Source organism: Passer montanus, unplaced genomic scaffold (assembly GCF_014805655.1).
Source record: "Passer montanus isolate IOZ18808 unplaced genomic scaffold, ASM1480565v1 scaffold5, whole genome shotgun sequence".
Taxonomy (NCBI): Eukaryota; Metazoa; Chordata; class Aves; order Passeriformes; family Passeridae; genus Passer; species Passer montanus.
In genome coordinates, this window is record NW_024369929.1 from 998,025 (window position 1) to 1,015,984 (window position 17,960).

Here is a 17,960-nt window from a genome sequence, read left to right on the forward strand (position 1 = left end):
TCAGAGCTGGATTTCAACATGGCCTTTCTCTTGCAGTCAAGCCTTCGCATATCCCCTCCTCTGCCCTTCTTGCCTCTCAGTGGGGTGTCAAGAGACCCCTTGAAGATGGGAGTGGGATCCCAGCTGGATCAAGATCAAGCTGCCCTGGCTGCAGTAACTTCCTCCCCGGCCAGTGCATCGAAAAGATGGCCTGGAGCATCTGCGTGGCCTTCCTGGGATCTTCTGGAGTCTCCAGAAGACCCCTTCAGTATTGAGAGAGAAGCCCGGCTTCATCGGCAGGCAGCAGGTGAGCTGAGGGGGTCCAGGGGACAGTCCCACACTTGGGGGGCTGGTGGCCTCTGTGCAGACACTGGCTGAACACAGAGTTTGCTCCAGGCCCAAGCCTGATTCTGGCTGTATCTGCTGAGAGAACAGATGGGTCTGGGCAGCTGCCTGTGGCTGTGCAGCTCTGCTCAGCCTGTAGTTGGGAAATATGGGGAGACCTGGGGGGAGTGGGAAGGAAATGATCCTGCACTGAGTATTACTGGTGTTCTCTACAAGCTGTGAACGAAGCAACCTGCACCTGGAGCGGGCAGCTGCCTCCCCGAAACTACAAGAACCCCGTCTACTCCTGCAAAGTGTTCCTGGGAGGAGTCCCATGGGACATTACAGAAGGTGAGCAGCCCTGGAAAGTGAGGTCCCATGCCAAGGCCTTGGGTGTTGATATTGGGAGGGTGCAGGATGGAGCTTTTTGTGGGGGACACTGACCTCTCCCCTTCTCTCTGTAGCTGGGCTGATCAGCACTTTCCGTGTTTTTGGCTCCCTGAGTGTGGAGTGGCCTGGTAAGGATGGCAAACACCCACGCTGTCCTCCCAAAGGTAATATGCCTAAAGGTAATAGCGAACACGGTAGGGTTACTTTTTTCCCATGCTATGTTACAGCACGGATGGTACAGCTGCATGCTGGTGACTGGTTGGTACAGAGCACCTGGGGTAATGTCCTGCCCTCACTTGGGTCTGCACCTGGGCTGCAGGGCACTGGCACCCCAAACCCAGCGTCCTCACCCATCCACAGCAGTGTGGGACAGAACTGTGGGCTGGGGGAACCCTCTCTGGGTGTTTCTGGAGCCCCATGTAGGGCTGTGGCTCTGGAACAGCTGCTGATCCCACTGCCAGCATGTGCAGCTGGGCTGGCATATTGTGTAAGCAGGAATTAGTACAGGGTAGGAGGTGGCTGGTTTGGAGGCCCTGTAGTGCCTGATGGCCTCATTCAGTCACCAGAGCAATGTGAGGTGGAGCACTGGCATCCATGGAAGGGATTTTAAAACCCTGGACTGTATTTGAGCCAGGCCATCCTAAATGCACAGCAGGGTCTATTTTTCTGCAGACCTTGTTGTGGCCAGGCTGATGGTGCCCACCTGGCATGTCCAGGTGTGTTTGTGGATGATGGACAATGGCCCACATGGCCCTGGGCATCCTGCCCCTCGTGCTGTGCTTGGGTTTGGGCTCTTCCAACTTGGCTTATACATTAAGAGGATAATATTGCTGGGAACAGCAAGAGCTGCCACACAGATACTTCAGGTGGCACCCAGAGTGATGTTTGCAAACTGGGATGATCTGTTCCTCCTCCACCACAGCTGACAGCTGCTTCTTCCCCTTCCCTTCCAAAGGCTACGTCTACCTGGTGTTTGACTCGGAGAAGTCGGTGCGTGCTCTGCTCCAGGCGTGCTCCCAGGACCTGCTGAGCCCCGACGGGCTCAGTGAGTACTACTTCAAGATGTCCAGCCGCAGGATGCGCTGCAAAGAGGTGAGCAGAGCTGGGAGGGCAGCCTGATGTGGCAGCAGGGCATGCAGGGGGGACATCCCTGGAGGAAAGGAAAGCGGGGCTGGAACAGCAGCTGAAGGTGTGCTGGCTCCTGGCTGGCTTTGACTGCTCTATGCCTGTGGTAGGGATGTGTCAGCTCAGTCTGTGTCCCTCACATCAGCTTGTGTCAAACCAACCATGGAGCTCCTGGGTTGGTGGCAGAGCCTGCCTTCACACTTCAATTAGCTGGGACAGCATAGAAACGGGGATTTGACTGCTCTGTGCTGCTTCCATCACACCTTTGCGTGCAGAAGCAGGCTGGGACCCCTCAGGTACTTTGTCAGGCCTCCTCTGCTTGGAGAACAAGTAACTGACCTCAGCAGGCAGATATTTTGGATCCCAGGCTGCTCCCCAGCCTGGCCTTAGCTGGCTGACCTGTGTTTTGGGGGTACTGGGGCTGCCAGAAAGGGTCCATTTGGGCTTATGGGAAGGGGTGTCCTTAGATCACAGACAGCTGCCTGAGTTCAGGGTGTTACAGGATGGAGATGCAGCTCTTAATCTAGACAGGCAGAAACTAATTGTGTTCTAGACAGCTCTCCTGGTGTCTGGCAATTGGCAGATCTTCCCTGCTTCGTGATTTAGTTCTGCCAGAAGCTTCTCTCCAGAGCCCTCCATCAGCTGCAGAGCAGATGGGAGCTCCTGATGGAGCTGCAGTGGGTAATATTCCAGTGGTCCCCTCCAACATCAGGCTCCTATGCTGGGAGGTACCTGACTGGGCCATGAATGCAGGTGGAGGGATGTGGATTGTCCTGTGACAGCCACCCCCAAGGAACTGCTGGCTTGGGTTCCAGTTTGCCTGGAGGCAGAGCGGGTTTTGTCCCTGTGTGGGTTGTCTGGAGCTCTAGGTGGAAGTGGACCCTGGGCAGCAGTAGATAACAAAGACATCTGCAGCATGGTGAGGTCTGAGCCCTGGGCTGCTGCTGGTTGCAGGTACAGGTGATCCCCTGGGTGCTGGCCGACAGCAACTTCGTGCGCAGCCCCTCGCAGCGGCTGGACCCCAGCAAGACAGTGTTTGTGGGGGCCCTGCATGGCATGCTCAACGCAGAGGCCCTGGCAGCCATCATGTACGACCTCTTCGGAGGGGTGGTCTATGCTGGCATCGACACCGACAAGCACAAGTATCCCATAGGTAAGTGATGCTTCCACCAGGATTGGTGGGTGCCCCTGCCATGCTCTGAGGAGGCTGCAGCGTGCCCTTGGCTTGTCCTTCTGTTGGAAGGCTGCCCAGGTGCCAGGCTCAGAGAGCAGATGCTGGCCAACCTCTTCTGCAGTCTGTGCTTCTCGTCTCCTGGCCCTGGGGAGGCAAGACCAGCCTTGGGGAGGGCTGATAGAGCTGGTGTGCTGGGGGATTGGAAGGTCCTGGATCATTCCAGAGCAGCCTGAAGTTTGGAATATGCCTTTAGGCATTGCTGAAGGTTTCTCTGTCCTTGTTCAATGCTATTAGTAGTTGTTGAATGCTGCTGTAGCTGCTTTTCCATTCCCAGGGCAGAGACAGTTGTGGGTCTTAACCCATTCTTGGGCTCTTGTCACCAGAGCTGAAGCATGTGTCATGATGTGTGTACATCCCTGGAGACTCATGGGCCAGGGGACAGCACTGAGGTGGCTGGTCTGTTGGAAAAACCCCCCAGCCTGTGCCTGAGGACCAGCTTTCCAGGCCCAGGCTGCAGCAAGTCACAGATAGAGAGACTGAGGATCTCCTGGTGTTGCCAGGCAGTAACAATGTCAGAGCTTGGTAGTGCAGAGTTGTCACTGCTTGGTCACTGCCCTTGGATAGCAGTCGGGCTTTTCTGGGCAAGGCTCAGGTTTTGGGCTTGCATGTTGTGCTGCAAAGCCCCTGAAGGGCCTTTAGGGGGACAGTCTCAGGGAGGGTGGGAATGGGAGTGTGAGACTTCAGGCAAATTGTCAGTGTGACTGTGGATGAGGGGCCACAGAACCTCCCTGTGCTGGCCCTGTGAGATCCCAGTGTGTGACCCCAGCCTCCTGTGGTTCATGCAGAGCCCAGGTTACTCCAAGTAGGGAAATCCATCTCCCAGCAGCTCAGTGGCACGTCCACCCTTAGAGCTGTCCTGAAGTCCCAGCAGTCAGAGCTCAGTTTGGGTGACTAAGCTGTGCCCTGGTTGGTTGTGCTGATTGAGGGCATCTCCTGTAACCCCAGAGTGGATCCAGGCTCTCCTGCCTGTGTCCTGCGCAATGCTTTTGAGGGGAATGGATGTGTTTTGGGTGGCACTTTGTCCTGTGGCTGAGCTGTGTAGGGATCTGCCAGTGTCAGTCCTGGAGCTTAACAGACCTTGGCTGGAAGGAAGTGGTGCTGGAATGCTGCTGAGCAGCAATGAGGCTGCAAAACACAAGGCTCTGGGTGAGGGGGGCTGGGAATAAAAGCTGCTGAGCTGTCTCAGCACTGGTGCATTTCAGGTGTAGCGTGAAGCACTCTGCTGATCCTGGGAATGTGGTGCCTGGAGGAGGAGGCAGGAAGAGGGCTCTGGATACCATCTCCCTGTCAAAGCTGCTTCCCTGTCTCAGTGGCACCAGGGAGGGGGTGGTGCTGGCAGTGGTTCTCTCTTGATCTCTGCTGTTCCTCCCTAACATTTGTGGTCTGGCTGGTTCCAGGGTCAGGCCGTGTCACCTTCAACAACCAGCGCAGTTACCTGAAGGCTGTGACTGCTGCGTTTGTGGAGATCAAAACCACCAAGTTTACCAAGAAGGTGAGTGGGGCTGGTGGGGCAGCCCAGGGAGGGGTGTGTGTGATGGGTGGCACTGCTGGGAGCACCAGTGCTCGTGGAGATCAAGCAGTGAGAAGTGGGGCTGCTGCTCTGCCAGCCCTAGGGATGCTGCTGGGGATGGATTTGAGGTATCAGGGAGAGGGCAATCAGCCTGGTGCTGCTCCATGCCCACTGCCTCGTTCTCCTGCAGGTTCAAATCGACCCGTACCTGGAGGATTCCATGTGCCAAGTGTGCAATACCCAGCCTGGCCCATTCTTCTGCAGAGACCAGGTAAGGCCAGTTCTCCTGTGGGCTGTGCTCAGGGGTTTTCTCGAGGAGGAGTGGGCCCTGCTGCTGGGTTTTGGGGATATATACACTGGTTCTTTCCCAGGGGCAGGATGGGAGGGTGACCTTGTTTTGGAGGAGGTGCAGCTCTCCTGGGGAGGGCCAGGAGGCCCAGGCAGGCAGTGTCCACCCAGCTTTTAGCCAGGGCTACTGCAGTTTGCTGGTGCTGTGCCAGCACTAAGACCTAGTGGCACACCTGAGGGGAGAGGAGGCTGCTGCTCTGTGAGCCATGGTGGGCTGGGTTGGGGTGCATGCCCCTGGGGCTGGCTGAGGCACAGGGAACTCTGGCTGCAGGCAAAGGATCTTGGCTGGGCTCTGGCAGCTTCCTGCAGACTGGGCTATCAGCAGGGGGCAGGAATGCCATGGGAGTGATGGGAGCCCTGGCAGAGCCCAGCTACTGCCCCAGTGCCCAGTCCCTGATTTTCAAAAGGTGGAAGCTGGGCTCCACAGCATCTGTGGATCCCCCCTGTCCAACCCATGGATCCGTGTGCTGCTGGGGGCTGTGAAACCGGGCAGGGGTGAAGGGCAGGAGTGGCTCTGCTGGTGTCACCCCTGTGCTCTGCCCGCAGATCTGCTTCAAGTACTTCTGCCGCTCGTGCTGGCACTGGCAGCACTCCATGGAGGTCCTGCGCCACCACCGCCCGCTGATGCGCAACCAGAAGAACCGGGACTCCAGCTAAGGGCCCGCCGGGCACGGGGCTGGCACGGGCAGAGCCCGGGGAGAGCCTGCCAGAGGAGAGCGCAGCAGCGCCTGCCGGAGCCAGGCCCGGCTGGGAACGTTCTTCCTGAGGACTGATGGGGAAAACAAAACAAAAATCTTACATTCATGTTTGCACTTGCTGGTCTTTTTGTTTCTGCACTAATGCACAGTGAGTTTTGTTGGGGTTTGTTTGGGGGTGTTTTGAGGGGGGGAGTGCCCCTCAAGCCATTCTGCAGTTCCCAGACTTTCGGTTCCTGGTTTGCTGACAAGAAGCAAAAATTGCAAATGAATAAACCCAACCAACCAAGGGCCATGTGTCGCGGAGGCGTCGCCGCAGGCGCCCCCGCCCTGGTTTTTTCATTTTTTAAAGGCGCTTTTTTACATTCCTTGCAATACTGGTGGAGAGAGCGCAGGTCTCATTGGTCATTGTTTTGCCGTTGCCATACAGTGCCTTTCCATTCATTTACCCCCACCTGGATGGTGTGACCTGGGTGTTCAGCTGGCGTTTTTTACTGTAACAACAAGGAGACTTTGCTCTTCATTTAAACCAAATCATATTTCATATTTTACGCTCGAGGGTTTTTACGAGTTCCTTTTTACACTCTTAAAAACAGTTTTTAAGTCGTTTGAAATGAGAGATCTTTTTCTTTTCCTGGCAGCTTTTAACATTATTGCAATTTGTGTCTGGGGGCTGATGGCAGGACGTTGTAAATCCAGGGGTTTGCAACGGGACAGGCCGGGCTTTTTTTTTGTTTTTGGATTTGAAACTGGACGGGACGAGGATCTCTGAGCTGCTGTATATAGTTTTAAATAGTTTGTTGCACTTTTTTAAGTTGCACTTATGGGGGGTTGATAGAGGTTTTTAATCACACAAAGTCACAGGACTTACCTTTTCTTTTGTAACAAGCTAAAAAAGGGCTGCGTTTTGGTGGACGATGAAGGTTCCTGGGAGCCCTTTCTCTTAGAGGGGACAAGTAATTTTCCTTTCCTTCCCGAGATGTTTGGAGTATCAGTGCAGTCGACTGAAATGCTGCTGCTGGGATTTGAGACCTTAATTATGCTGATCATTATTATTTTGTTACTTTCCCCTCTATTGGAAGCTGTGTGCCAAAGAACCAGTGTCATAATTTCTCCCTCTTTACTATGATTATTTTTTTTTCTTTCCTGCTGAGCTGATGTTGCATTGTTGCATATCCCAGCTGCTCTTTGTGGGGTTTTGTGAAGCTGTGTGTGAAGTCTCTACCTCATTGTAGTATATGCAGGCAAGACTGCACTCTCCTACAGACGTGTGGAGTAAGCTGTGGTGTAGTTTTTGGCACATAATAAACACGTTGCAGCAAAAAAAAAAAAAATTTCTTGTGCCTTGTGTGCTTCATGGGAGATCGGAGGCTGTGGTGTCACTCCTGGAGGCGTGGGGAAGGGTATGGACGTGGCGTGGGGATGGATGGAGGTGAATTGTGGGTGGTGGTGGTGGGTGGCTGGGCTGGCAGGGAGCTCTCCCGTGCTGCCCAGGGCAGTTCTGGTCCCGCTTACCTGAGGGCCGCAGGCCCCGGGGCTGCAGCTGGAGCTCCCCTAATTGCAGCTGGAGGTTAATGAGGCTGATTGGCAGGGCCTGTGCTCTCCCACCGTGCCGGTGGAGGGGCTGTGAGGGGAGAGGGAGCCAGGGCTCCTCTGAGGGGCTGCGCAGGGCCGAGTTGCACTCAGGCTGCCGCCGAGGACGCTTGCTGTGCCCCGTGTCCCTTCCACGGCCCACAGCGGCCTTGTGGGCCCCGCTCCTCTGGGTGCTGCGAGTCTGCGGGTGCTGTGTGCTCTGCGGGCGGGGTGGGAGGTGCCGCTGGCCCCCCGGCTCCCTGCGGTTCCCTTCCCGGGTGCTCCGTCCTGCTCCGGGCCGCGGCGGAGCCTCCGCCCGGGCCCGCCGCCGCAGCCCTCCGAGCCGCCAGGGGGCGCGCTGCCCGCCCCTGGCTTCCGGCGCCTCCCGCCATCCTCCGCTCTTTTTCCGCGGCCGCCGCCGACATGGTGGGTCCGGGCCCCGCCATCCGCCGCCATCCTCGGGCGGGACCGCGCCCCCGCGGCGGGGAGCGGCAGCGGGGGACGGAGGGGACCGGGGCGAGGGGCAGTGGGGGGCGGCGGGGGCCGGGATGGCTGGGGAAAGGGGGGGACTGGGGCGGGGGGCGCGGAGCCTGGGCTCGGCGGAGCCTGACCGGCGGCCCTGCCGCCCGCCCCGCCTAGGGACGCGTTCGGACGAAGACGGTGAAGAAAGCGGCACGGGTGATCATCGAGAAGTACTACACGCGCCTGGGGAATGACTTCCACACCAACAAGCGCGTGTGCGAGGAGATCGCCATCATCCCCAGCAAGAAGCTGCGGAACAAGATTGCGGGGTGAGGCACTGCGGGCCCCGGGGGATCCCGGCCGGGCTTTGGGCACCGGGGAGTCCCGGGTGGGCTCTGGAGGTGTCCCGAGGGGTTTGGGCATGGGGAGGTCCCGGGGGATTCGCGCACGGCGTGGGGGTTCCTGCTGGGCCCTGCATTCGAAAGTGATTACGGTCCCGCCTGTGGCCGGGTCATTGATAGTGCAGGGAGAGGAGAGCGAGAGTTTTCCCGTGTTTGGGGGGGTCTGTGTCTCCCCCAGACCCTGTTGCTGTCGGACACTTTGTCTCGGATGTGCTCTGGGGTGGTGGGTGATGCCCGGCTCGGTGGTGGGGCATCGCCGGGGTGGATGGTGAGAGCTGTTCTCATCCTGCTGGGTTCCGGGATTTGCGGTGTGGGGAAGGGTGGCATGAACCCCAGGACACCCCCGTGTCCCCGCAGGTATGTCACCCACCTGATGAAGCGAATCCAGAGGGGCCCAGTCCGCGGCATCTCCATCAAACTGCAGGAGGAGGAGAGGGAGAGGAGGGACAACTACGTCCCGGAGGTGAGGCTCCAGCTTCCCTGTCACTCCATCCTGCCTCGCTGTGCCCCAAGTTTGTTTAAAACAACCCCTCAGCCAGGAGGGTTGGATCAAGGAGGAGGGTTTGGATCAAGGAGGCCGAGGTGGATCCCTCCAAAGCTGCCACCTGGCACAGGAAGGACAGCTGGCTTCTCGTGGTTTGGTTTTCCTAACTAAAAATTCAGGGGGAAAAGAATTTTATGGGAAGCAGGAGGTTATTTCAGAGCAGCTGAAAATCTGCCCTGCAGCTAGAATCCCAGAGGGAGGTTTTGGTAAAACCCCCCTTGCCTTAACCCTCTGTTTGGACAGGGTTGAGATCTCACGTGTCACCTGGGTGGGGTGGTCCAGGAGGGCTTCCCTTGTTCCAGGAGTGTGATTCCATAGCTCCTAAATCCTGGATCCTTCAGGCGCAGCACATCTTACCCTTTTCTCAGTCAGCTGCTGGTTTCTGTGCTGGTTACAGGGAGGGGACTCAAAGCAGGGAAGGAGTGTTGGTGTAGTGTCAGCACACAAACCTGTGCTGTTTGTGGTTTCCTACAAGAATCCTAGTGTTGCGTAGCTCTTGGGGAAGGAAGCCTGTGGAGGTAGAGTTTTTGGGGTCTGGAGGAAGTTGTGCTGGGATTAAAGAGCAGAGGAGCACAGGTGTCCTGCAGGTGGGACCGCCGTTGTGGGTACCTTGGTGGCCTTGTGTCACAGGGCAGCTGTGAGTGTCACTGATGGCTGCCAGGACTGGTGCAGTTGAGGGTACCATGCCAGCTCCTCAGCAGCCTTGGCCTGGAGCAGGTTGGGCCTCAGTTTCCAAAGATTTGCCATAAGTCAGGCTTTTCCCTGTACTGCCAGTGGCCTCTTGCAGTGTTCAGGAAAGCTGTGTTCCATCAGGATGCTCCTGGCTGTGCTGCTGGAACTGCTCCCCTCAGCAGCAGGATGAGAGCAGAGTGGCTGTGGGGACATTGGGGTTGTTGTGGGACTTTATCAATCACACCTTTTCTCTCCCCTCTCCCCAGGTCTCTGCCCTTGACCAGGAGATCATTGAAGTGGACCCAGACACCAAGGAAATGCTGAAGCTCCTGGTTAGTGGTCACAACTGTCCTTGTCCAGCTGCTGGCATATCCCTGGCACAGCTCCTGCTGCCCTGAGTGGCTGGATGGTGTCAAGGGCATCCCTGGGTCCTGTGGGAGGCTTAGTTCATGTATGGCTTTTGAAAGGGCATGGTGGCTTTGCCACCAGCAGGGTGAGGGTGTTCCTTGCCCTCCATTCTGATGATTCCCTCCCCAAGGAATCAATCTCTGGAGCAGGGTTGTCTCCCCTTCTTAGGAGACCTGCATCCACCCTTTGTGCTGCCACAGCACCTTCCTGGAGGAGCTTGCCTCCACTGTCAGTGGGCAGGATGCTGTGACTGATGCCATTGTTCCTGTGCTGTTTTCCAGGATTTTGGCAGCCTGTCCAACCTGCAGGTGACACAGCCTACAGTGGGAATGAACTTCAAGACGCCCCGAGGAGCGCTCTGAGCCTGTCCCTGTGTGTCGCTTTTCCAATAAACGTGAGGAAACCATCTCAGCCTGCCTGGTCCTTAGACACCCAAGGGATGAGGGAGGTGGGTTCGTGGGGTGCCACATTGGAGCACACAGGATTCAACACCTTCATGTGCACCAGCATCTTTTTGGGTTCTTTCCTGGCAGTTTGGGATGTGAGGTGTAAAGCTGTTGTTTTAGAGGCTCCTGCCTTTGGGGCAGTGGGAGAACAGCCATGGTGGCTCCTTGGAGCTTGTGGAACCTGTCCTAGGTTTTCCTGTGCTTCCTCCCAGTGGACAGTCTGGGGATCAGGCTGTACCATAATAAAAGGGGTTTTTTTCTACCCTATTGGTCACTTCCAAGTGCTTAAACGAAAGGGAAAAGTCTTAAAATTCCTTGATTAAATGAAAGTGAGGAGATCTTGGATTGTCACTCCAAGAAAAACTTGCTTAAATTAGTTAAAACACAGCTTAAACCACCCCCTCCCCCAAAATAAAAAGAAAATATTTCTGTTTTGGGGAAAAATGTCTGTATTTATGTTTGTTGTGAAATTTAGCTTTAGTAGTTACTTAAAGAAGCAAATACTGCTGTAACTGTAGCCAGTACTTAAATAACACATTGAACGCTCTGAGCTGCACTTGGATAATTTATAAATCATCTGGCAGCTCTTACAGTGAAGTTTTTGCTGCTGCAACCACCTGTTCCTCACCATTTCCTCTTCATTTTGGTCTTCTCACAGTAAATGCTGCACTTGCTTTGAACCCAGTACGCTGCATAGCCCGAGGTGCCAGGGATAAAATCGTGGAGTTCCCCCTCATATTTCTTCATGTCCCGTGCAGAGGCATAGCCTGTGGAGGGAAAATGGGCTCACTGAGTCCCTGCTCCATCTGCTCCATCTGCAGCCCTTTCCAGGTTTATTTACCTGTCACCATGTTATTTATTGGGTATTCCTGGAGGGCACGGTATGGAAATTCTCCCTGGGCAGGTGCTTCAGAGTCTGTTTCTTCACTGCTGTATCAGGAGGGAAAAAAAAAATATCTCTGTTTAGTTCCTGTGTGTTAGGATTGCTTGGAATCGGGAGTGCATCCAAATCCTCCACCCAAGGTAGGAAAATACCTCTCAGCCAGGTCTAGCACTTCCTCCTCTGATTCTTCCTCACAGTCATCTCTTGCTGCTTCTGGTTCCTCTGTTGGATTTTCGTTGGGCTGTGAATATCAGCACAAGAATGAGTTACAGTTGTGCCCTGGGTCACCTGCAGAGCACCTGGGAAACATTCCCAGTGCATGAATTTTTAGGGCTTATGATTTTAAGCATAATTCAGAGTTAAATTTTAAATTTAAGGGCATCCCTGCTTCAGAAGTTCTAGGAAGTTGCTTTGAGAGGAGAATGAGCAGTGACATGGGGAAGGAAAGCACCCACGGCAAAGGGCTGAGCTCAGCCTGTGGCAATTGGAATCCCTGGAACAGCACAGTGCTGACTAGATATGTCTAGGGCAAGGGAGACAGTCCTTCCAGTGCTGTCCCCCTCAGGATGTCATGCAAGGAGGGACACACAGCACAGCAAGCACAAGGAATCAGAATTTAGGTTGGAGAAGACCATCGTGTCCACCCAGTGACCCATCACCACCTTCCCAACCAGAGCAGGGCACTTGAGTGCCACATCCAGTCATTCTGGGCAGCCCATTCCAGTGCCTCATCACCCCTTCTGGGAAGAAATTATTTCTGATGTGCAACATAAACCTCTCCCGGTACAGCTTAAGGCAGTGTCCTCTCATCCTGTCCCTGGGAGCAGTGCCTGACTCCCACCCAGCTGTCCCCTCCTGTCAGGGAGTTGTGCAGAGTCAGAAGGTCTCCTCTGAGCCTCCTTCTCTCCAGGCTGAGCCTCCCCCAGCTCCCTCAGTGCTCCTGGTGCTCCAGACCCTTCCCTGGCTCAGTCCCTTCTCTGGACCTCCTCCAGCACCAAAATGTCCTTGAATTAAGGGGTCCAGACCTGGACACAGCACTCAAGCTGGGACCTCAGCAGTGCCCAATACAGGGTAAAAATCAGGACTCCTGGTCCTGCTGGCCACACAGGCCGGGTGCCGCTGGCATCCTTGGCCACCTGGGCTCATGTTCAGCTGCTGTTGGTCAGCACTCCCAGGACCTTTCTTGCTGGGCTGCTTTCCAGCCACTCATCTCAGTCTGTAGCTCTGCAGGGGTTATTGTGGCCAAAGTGCAGCACCCAGACCATGGCCTTGCTGACCCTCCTACAAACGACCCTGGTCCATTGATCCAGCCAGTCTGGGTCCTCAGCAGAGCCTCCTAGCCTCCAGTAGAACCACACTCCCACTCAACTGGGTGTCACCTGTGTATCTGTGGGCTCAGTCCCCTCATTCAGATCTTCAGCAAAGGTACTGAACAGGCCTGGGCCCAGCACTGATCCCTGCGGGACACCACTGGTGACCAGACCCCAATTGTCCCAGCTCTGGGCTGCAGTTCTCCAGGAGGTGCTGTAGGAAATGGTGTCAAAGGCTTTGCTGATGTCCAGATAGGCACATCCACAGCCTTTCCTTCATCCAGTGAGTCCCCTCGCCATGAAAGGAAATCCACTTGGTCAGGTAGGACCTGCTCCTCCTAAATCTGTGCTGGCTGGGTCTGATCCCTTGGTTTTCCTGGATGTGCTGTATGATGGCACTGGAGGTGACCTGCTCCATACCCTTCCCTGCCACCACTCACACTGAAAGGTCAGTAATTCCCTAGACCCTCCTTCCAACCCTTGTGGAGGGGTGTCACGTTGTCCCTTGTCATTGGGGCCCTCCCCAGTGAGCCAGGACTAGTGGTAAATAATGGACAGCAGCTTGGCAAGCTCTTCCTCCAGCTCCCTCCTCACCCTGGGATGGATCCCATCCCGGCCCGTGGACTCGTGAGTATCTCAGTGGCACAGCAGGGCAGTGACTGCCTCCTCCTGGATTTCTGGGGGTCCATTCTGCTCCCCATGCCTGTCTGCCAGCTCAGGGGGCCCTTTGTCCTGATCCAACCAGTCTTAGTGTTGAAGACTGAGGCAAAGAAGGGGTTAAGTACCTCAGCCTTTTCCTAGTCTTTGGTGATGGACACTTCAACAAAGAATGAAGGTTTTACTTGGCCCTCCTTTTGTTAATAAAGTATTTATAAAAATATTACCCGTTACAGAGGTGGGCAGATTAAGTTCTAACTGAGCTTTCACCTCTCTAATTTTCTTCTTTCTGCATGACCCAAGGACATCTTTAAATGCTTCCTGAGTTGCCTGCCCCTTTTCCCAAAAATTATATATACTCTTTTTCCCCTGAATTCCTGTGCAAGCTCCCTGCTTAGCACAAGCTCGTCCTCCAGCACATACAGCTGTAGTACAGATTTTTCATCTTACCTCTTCTTCAAGGGCATCTGCCTTCTCCCAGATAAACCGGCCAATTTTCCTTCTGATTTCTGACAAGAACAACAAAACTAGTGACTGTGAGAGCACCAAAAACAGGGCTGTGGCAGTTGCTGCTGGTGTGATGCCCTGCAGGTCCCTCTGGGGACAAACCCAAAGGCAAAGTCCTGCCCTTGGGTCAGGGCAATCCCAAGCACAAATTCTGTGTGGGCAGGGATGGATTGAAAGCAGCCCTGAGGAGAACTGGGGCGTGTTGGTGCATGAGAAGCTCATGGGTATGACCCAGCCATGTGTACTGGGCTCGTCTCTGGTGTCCCCAAGAGCAGCAGGACGTGGAGCTGCTGGAGAGAGCCCAGAGGAGCCCATGGAGCTGCTCTGAGGGTGGAGCCAGGCTGGAGAGCTGGGGGTGCTCACCTGGAGAGGAGAAGGCTCAGGGAGAGCTCAGAGCCCTGCCAGGGCCTGAAGGGGCTCCAGGAGAGCTGGAGAGGGACTGGGGACAAGGGATGGAGGGACAGGACAAGGGGGAAAGGCTTCCCATTGCCAGGGGGCAGGGTTAGATGGGATACTGGGAAGAAATTCTTCCCTGTGAGGGTGGTGAGGGCCTGGCAGATGTTTCCCAGAGCAGCTGTGGCCGCCCCATCCCTGGGAATGTTCAAGGTCAAGCCATTCTGTGATAACAGATGGATCATACTCTGCCCTGTGGGAGGAAGAGCCACTCCCAAGTGAAGGAAAAGTCCCTCCCACAGACAAGTAAGTGTCAGTACCAAGGCTGTACTTGTGGGGGATTTCCACGGGAAAATATCCCCAGATGACTTTTTTTTGCCTGACCTTCATGCAGGCAGGCAGGGGGCAGGACGAAGTGGCCCAGAACCACCGAGGGCCTCTCTCCAGCTCGGGTGCTCGCACACACTGAGAGGTAGGAGGAGTGAAAGACCGTGGCTCTGCCCTCCAGGTAACTGAGACTCTCGTGTATGCTGGAAGAGAAAGAGAGCTGCTTTCCAAAGGAGAACCTGGAAGCAAACCAAAACGTTTAGACGGGTGTTGTCATGAAACCTGCTCTGGTTTTTTTTGCCAAAAACACCTAATTTTCTGTGATTTTCTACCTGTGAGACTCTACCAGTCCTGTTACAGTCCCACCTCCCAGGGGCAGCCTGGAGGAGGGACAAGGATAAATATGTTTTTAGGGATTACACAGTCCCACTCTGCTCTTGAGGTGAAACTACTTTGGGGAGGGCAAAGACAGGATTTTTCTACAATTATCCTTCACAACACTGTTTCCTGTTCACACAGCTGAGCAAGGAGATGGAGACTGCTCCATCCCTCACTGTCCTCCTTAGAGAGGAATTAAATCTTGTTTGCTGGGTTTAAGGATGTGTATAATGATTACATTTTTTCGCAATGATCTATCTAACAATATACATTGAAATATATGTATATATTCAATGTATATTGAGTATATATAAAAAAAATTATAATTAGTAATAGTGTATATATATGCTTTTATATTGTATATCTACTATATGTATACTCTAGTATACTCTGTATATAGTATAGTATATGTAGTGTGTGTGTATATATATAGTGTGTATATATATATATGTATACACACACACTATATATATATATATACTATATGTATATAAAAAATTATCCAGAATTCCCCCTGGAGGAGCAGGCTGGTCTGGCAGCACATTGTTGCAGAAGAAAAGTTGTTACGTATATATATAGTATATATATATATACACACGCACACTATATATATACTATATGTATATAAAAAATTATCCAGAATTCCCCCTGGAGGAGCAGGCTGGTCTGGCAGCACATTGTTGCAGAAGAAAAGTTGTTACTCTGTTTTTACTGGAATTCCCCTCGCTTAGCTGGAGCAGGTGGCTGAAAGATTCCAAAATTCAAAGCCAGTTTTAAGCACTGGTGTGTTAAAAACAAACTACTTAGTCCAGCCTAGCAAAGCCTAAAAGAAGCATGGCAGCTTCCTTTCCCATATATATTTACGTGACTAAATAATGAATAAATACAAGTATTCACTGATATTGAGAAAGTGAGGAAGGTCATTAAGACTTTCCTTTTATATCTACAAATGTGCCATAGCTCTCTATTTTTTTTTAATTAAGCATTTCAGTCCTTTTCCGTCCATTTTTACCCCAGTGCTTCCTTTTAGCATTAATTCACACTGGCGTTTTAGCAAAAGGTTCCTTCCTTGGCAATTGTATCAGCTCTGTTTTAGCTGCTGATTTTCCAGCAGATAATTCACACTCAGCAAGAAACCAGCAGAATTAATTTAATTTATATCACAGTTAAGCCCATCTCAACACATGGATGTTTTTTCTCTATTCCGTCTCTCTATAGCTTAGTGTGGGTGTGAGTTTTCCTGCGCCCAGTGGGCAATAAGATCCTGGCAGATCCATACCGTGACTTTAAAAACACACCCTTGACTTTCACAGGATGTCAGCAACCATGAAATACTTTTCGCTGAGTACTTTAAGGCCTCCTGTGCCCACCTGCGGGTGTCGGGGTGGGCAGCATCGCTGCTGAAGAGGTACTCGGCATCCAGCCAGTGGGCGAGCGTCCCTCCGCCGTCTGCTGCGGGGCACAGGGAGCGAGGTCAGGGCGGGCACCCGGGGGTCCCACCTGGGGCTGACCTGGGTGGGCACAGCTGCTTGTGGGGCCGCAGAGATGGGCTCTGAAGCGGAATGTGACAGCTCCCCGTGGCTGTGGGACTCCCATTGCTCCCCCGAGGGCTGTTCAGGGCTTTTCTCCAGTGTGGGGGCACCGCGGGCTGGCCCAACTCGTGCTCTGCCCTGTTGTGTGGGTCTCAGTCCCACGAAGGGGTGGCAGGGCCGTGTCCCCGCTGCTGTGCCCTGCTGAGCACCGATGGGGCTCTGCTCCCCTCCTAACTCCCCCTGAGCGGTGACAGGGCTCTGCCCCTGCCAAACCCCCGGCGGATTCCTGCCAGCTCCGTGCCCCGGGGCTCCCCTGGACTTCGCTGTTGTCTGCCCCCTCACCCCACAGCCCCCGCGGGCCCGGGCTGACGCTCTGCGAGAACCAAGCACGCTGTCCGCGGAACATCGCGGCGGGAGCCGCCCTGAGGGGAACGGCCCTGAGGGGCTGGGGGAAGACGGGAACCGCCCTGAGGGGCTGCAAGGAGGCAGGAACCGCCCTGAGGGGAACGGCCCTGAAGGGCTGCAAGGAGGCAGGAACAGCCCTGAGGGGAACGGCCCTGAGGGGCTGCAAGGAGGCAGGAACAGCCCTGAGGGGCTGGGGCAAGGCGGGAACCGCCCTGAGGGGAGATGATGGCGGGAACGGCCCTGAGGGGAGCGGCCGTGAGGGGAAGCGGTGCTGGGAAAACCCGGCGAGACAGGGAACAGCTGGAGCGGCGTCATGGAGATTTAAGCTGATATTAGGGAAAGGTTCTTCCCCCCAGGGTGGCCGGGCACTGGAACAGCTCCCCAGGGCAGCCCCAAGGCTGGCAGAGCTCAAAGGGCACTTGGACAACACTCTGAGGCACAGGGTGGGGTTCTGGGGTGTCCCGTGCAGAGTTAGGAGTTAGACTCGGTCCTTGTTCTCCTAGAAGCTTTTCTCAGAAAAAACCTTGCATTTTGCTGATTCTGGAAACTGCTTGCATAAAAATTGTTTTTATTTCATGCAGCACAAATGAGGTTTGTTTCATGCTTGAAGCTTTCCAAGATATCCCTCAGGATAACCCATCCCCTGGGAACTGTGGCCAGCAACAGCGGCAGCACAGCAACATTTCGAGTACCTCAGAACCCCAGGGATGCTGGATAAAACAGAGAAGGGATTTCTGGACATGGTTCTGAAATCCAGCAGTTAAAGGAAATCACCCTCTGGTGTGGTCATGTGTTGTTCTCCCACACACAGGGGATTTTTGAGTAAACCATCAAAATGTTTCTTAAGGAGGAACAGAAAAATTCCACAGATGCAATAAGGGCAGGCTTCCCCAGTGTGGGAAGATGATGATGTGGCCTTTGGGGGCAGGGTCACTTCACATTGCCCCCACTGAATCTTCAGTTTCTGCAGTTGTCCACTCCTGTCCTAATTAGGGTGAAGCACTCTTGGTGGAGTGGTTACCCAGCAATTATTCTGGTGCTCTTGACGATAGGATGAGGTGGTGGAAAGCACTTTGGTGGCCCTTCATGATCCAGGGGAGGAGGCCATGACATGTTCCACAGCTCCTTGTGCTGCTCCACTGGGGTGTCTGAGAGAGGAGCTGAAACCTTTTCCCCTGTCCCAGGCCACCTCCTCTCACAGGGAGCACTGCTGGTGCTGCCTGGTTACCAGAGTGCATCTGGTGCTGCAGGTGAGCTGTGTCCTGCTGCCCTGTGCTGAGAGATGAGCACTGTGCACAACCACCCAGCCATGGCAGCCCTGCCTGTCCTGCCTTGAACACGCTCTGATGAACCCAAAGGGATCCCCATCATGGAGTCCTGCCCCTCAGCAACCTACCATGTGGGTGCTGGACCTGCAACAGCCTGGATTTTCCAAATCCCTAACAAAAAAAAAAAGTG

The 17,960-nt window shown here is 54.4% G+C and overlaps 3 protein-coding genes and 1 non-coding gene across 16 annotated transcripts in view; 3 read left to right on the forward strand and 1 right to left on the reverse strand.

Moving 5' to 3' along the window:
* The window catches only part of CPEB1 (cytoplasmic polyadenylation element binding protein 1), a 38,322-nt gene extending 31,374 nt beyond the window's left edge, over positions 1-6,948 (forward strand). For 6 of the 8 annotated variants that reach the window (XM_039722803.1, XM_039722801.1, XM_039722805.1 and 3 more), the window contains 8 exons: positions 37-286; positions 541-654; positions 768-872; positions 1,649-1,785; positions 2,773-2,971; positions 4,450-4,544; positions 4,753-4,833; positions 5,457-6,948. In XM_039722803.1, coding sequence (XP_039578737.1) covers positions 37-286; positions 541-654; positions 768-872; positions 1,649-1,785; positions 2,773-2,971; positions 4,450-4,544; positions 4,753-4,833; positions 5,457-5,567 — 1,092 coding nt within the window. In that variant the 3' untranslated portion in view covers positions 5,568-6,948. The remainder of the gene's footprint in view (positions 1-36; positions 287-540; positions 655-767; positions 873-1,648; positions 1,786-2,772; positions 2,972-4,449; positions 4,545-4,752; positions 4,834-5,456) is intronic. The other 2 variants (XM_039722804.1, XM_039722802.1) reach the window with 1 other exon arrangement.
* Positions 6,949-7,522: 574 nt separating this feature from the next.
* Positions 7,523-10,072, forward strand: RPS17 (ribosomal protein S17). The gene is made up of 5 exons (XM_039722814.1): positions 7,523-7,603; positions 7,817-7,968; positions 8,398-8,503; positions 9,523-9,588; positions 9,946-10,072. The coding sequence occupies exons 1-5, from the start codon at positions 7,601-7,603 to the stop codon at positions 10,024-10,026; spliced, it is 408 nt and encodes a 135-aa protein (XP_039578748.1). The 5' UTR covers positions 7,523-7,600; the 3' UTR covers positions 10,027-10,072.
* Positions 8,110-8,237, forward strand: LOC120509229. The gene has a single exon (XR_005629196.1). It is a non-coding gene; the product is annotated as a small nucleolar RNA SNORA71 (small nucleolar RNA).
* A 142-nt stretch (positions 10,073-10,214) lies between the features above and the next one.
* Positions 10,215-16,849, reverse strand: TERB2 (telomere repeat binding bouquet formation protein 2). 6 transcript variants are annotated; one of them, XM_039722812.1, is made up of 7 exons: positions 16,440-16,506; positions 15,936-16,017; positions 14,245-14,390; positions 13,411-13,469; positions 11,146-11,234; positions 10,952-11,040; positions 10,215-10,877 (listed from the first exon to the last, which is right to left on the reverse strand). In XM_039722812.1, the coding sequence occupies exons 1-7, from the start codon at positions 16,501-16,503 to the stop codon at positions 10,735-10,737; spliced, it is 672 nt and encodes a 223-aa protein (XP_039578746.1). In that variant the 5' UTR covers positions 16,504-16,506; the 3' UTR covers positions 10,215-10,734. The 6 variants fall into 6 exon arrangements, 4 of the variants coding, with proteins under 4 accessions (XP_039578746.1, XP_039578744.1, XP_039578743.1 ...); XM_039722810.1 differs by lacking the exons at positions 13,411-13,469; positions 14,245-14,390 and having other exon boundaries at positions 10,952-11,037; positions 15,936-16,849; XM_039722809.1 differs by lacking the exons at positions 13,411-13,469; positions 14,245-14,390 and having other exon boundaries at positions 15,936-16,849.
* Between the last annotated feature and the right edge of the window lie 1,111 nt (positions 16,850-17,960).

Bases quoted from the DNA above. Each gene is read 5' to 3' on its own strand.
- RPS17 (XM_039722814.1), top strand. The intron at 7,969-8,397 runs GTGAGGCACTGC...GTGTCCCCGCAG, and splicing joins CTGCGGAACAAGATTGCGGG to GTATGTCACCCACCTGATGA. The intron at 8,504-9,522 runs GTGAGGCTCCAG...CCCTCTCCCCAG, and splicing joins GGGACAACTACGTCCCGGAG to GTCTCTGCCCTTGACCAGGA.
- TERB2 (XM_039722809.1), bottom strand. From the start codon at position 16,817: ATGACGCCGCTCCAGCTGTTCCCTGTCTCGCCGGGTTTTCCCAGCACC. The intron at 11,041-11,145 runs GTATTTTCCTAC...CTCCTGATACAG, and splicing joins GTGCTAGACCTGGCTGAGAG to CAGTGAAGAAACAGACTCTG. The intron at 10,878-10,951 runs GTAAATAAACCT...TTCCCTCCACAG, and splicing joins AATAAATAACATGGTGACAG to GCTATGCCTCTGCACGGGAC.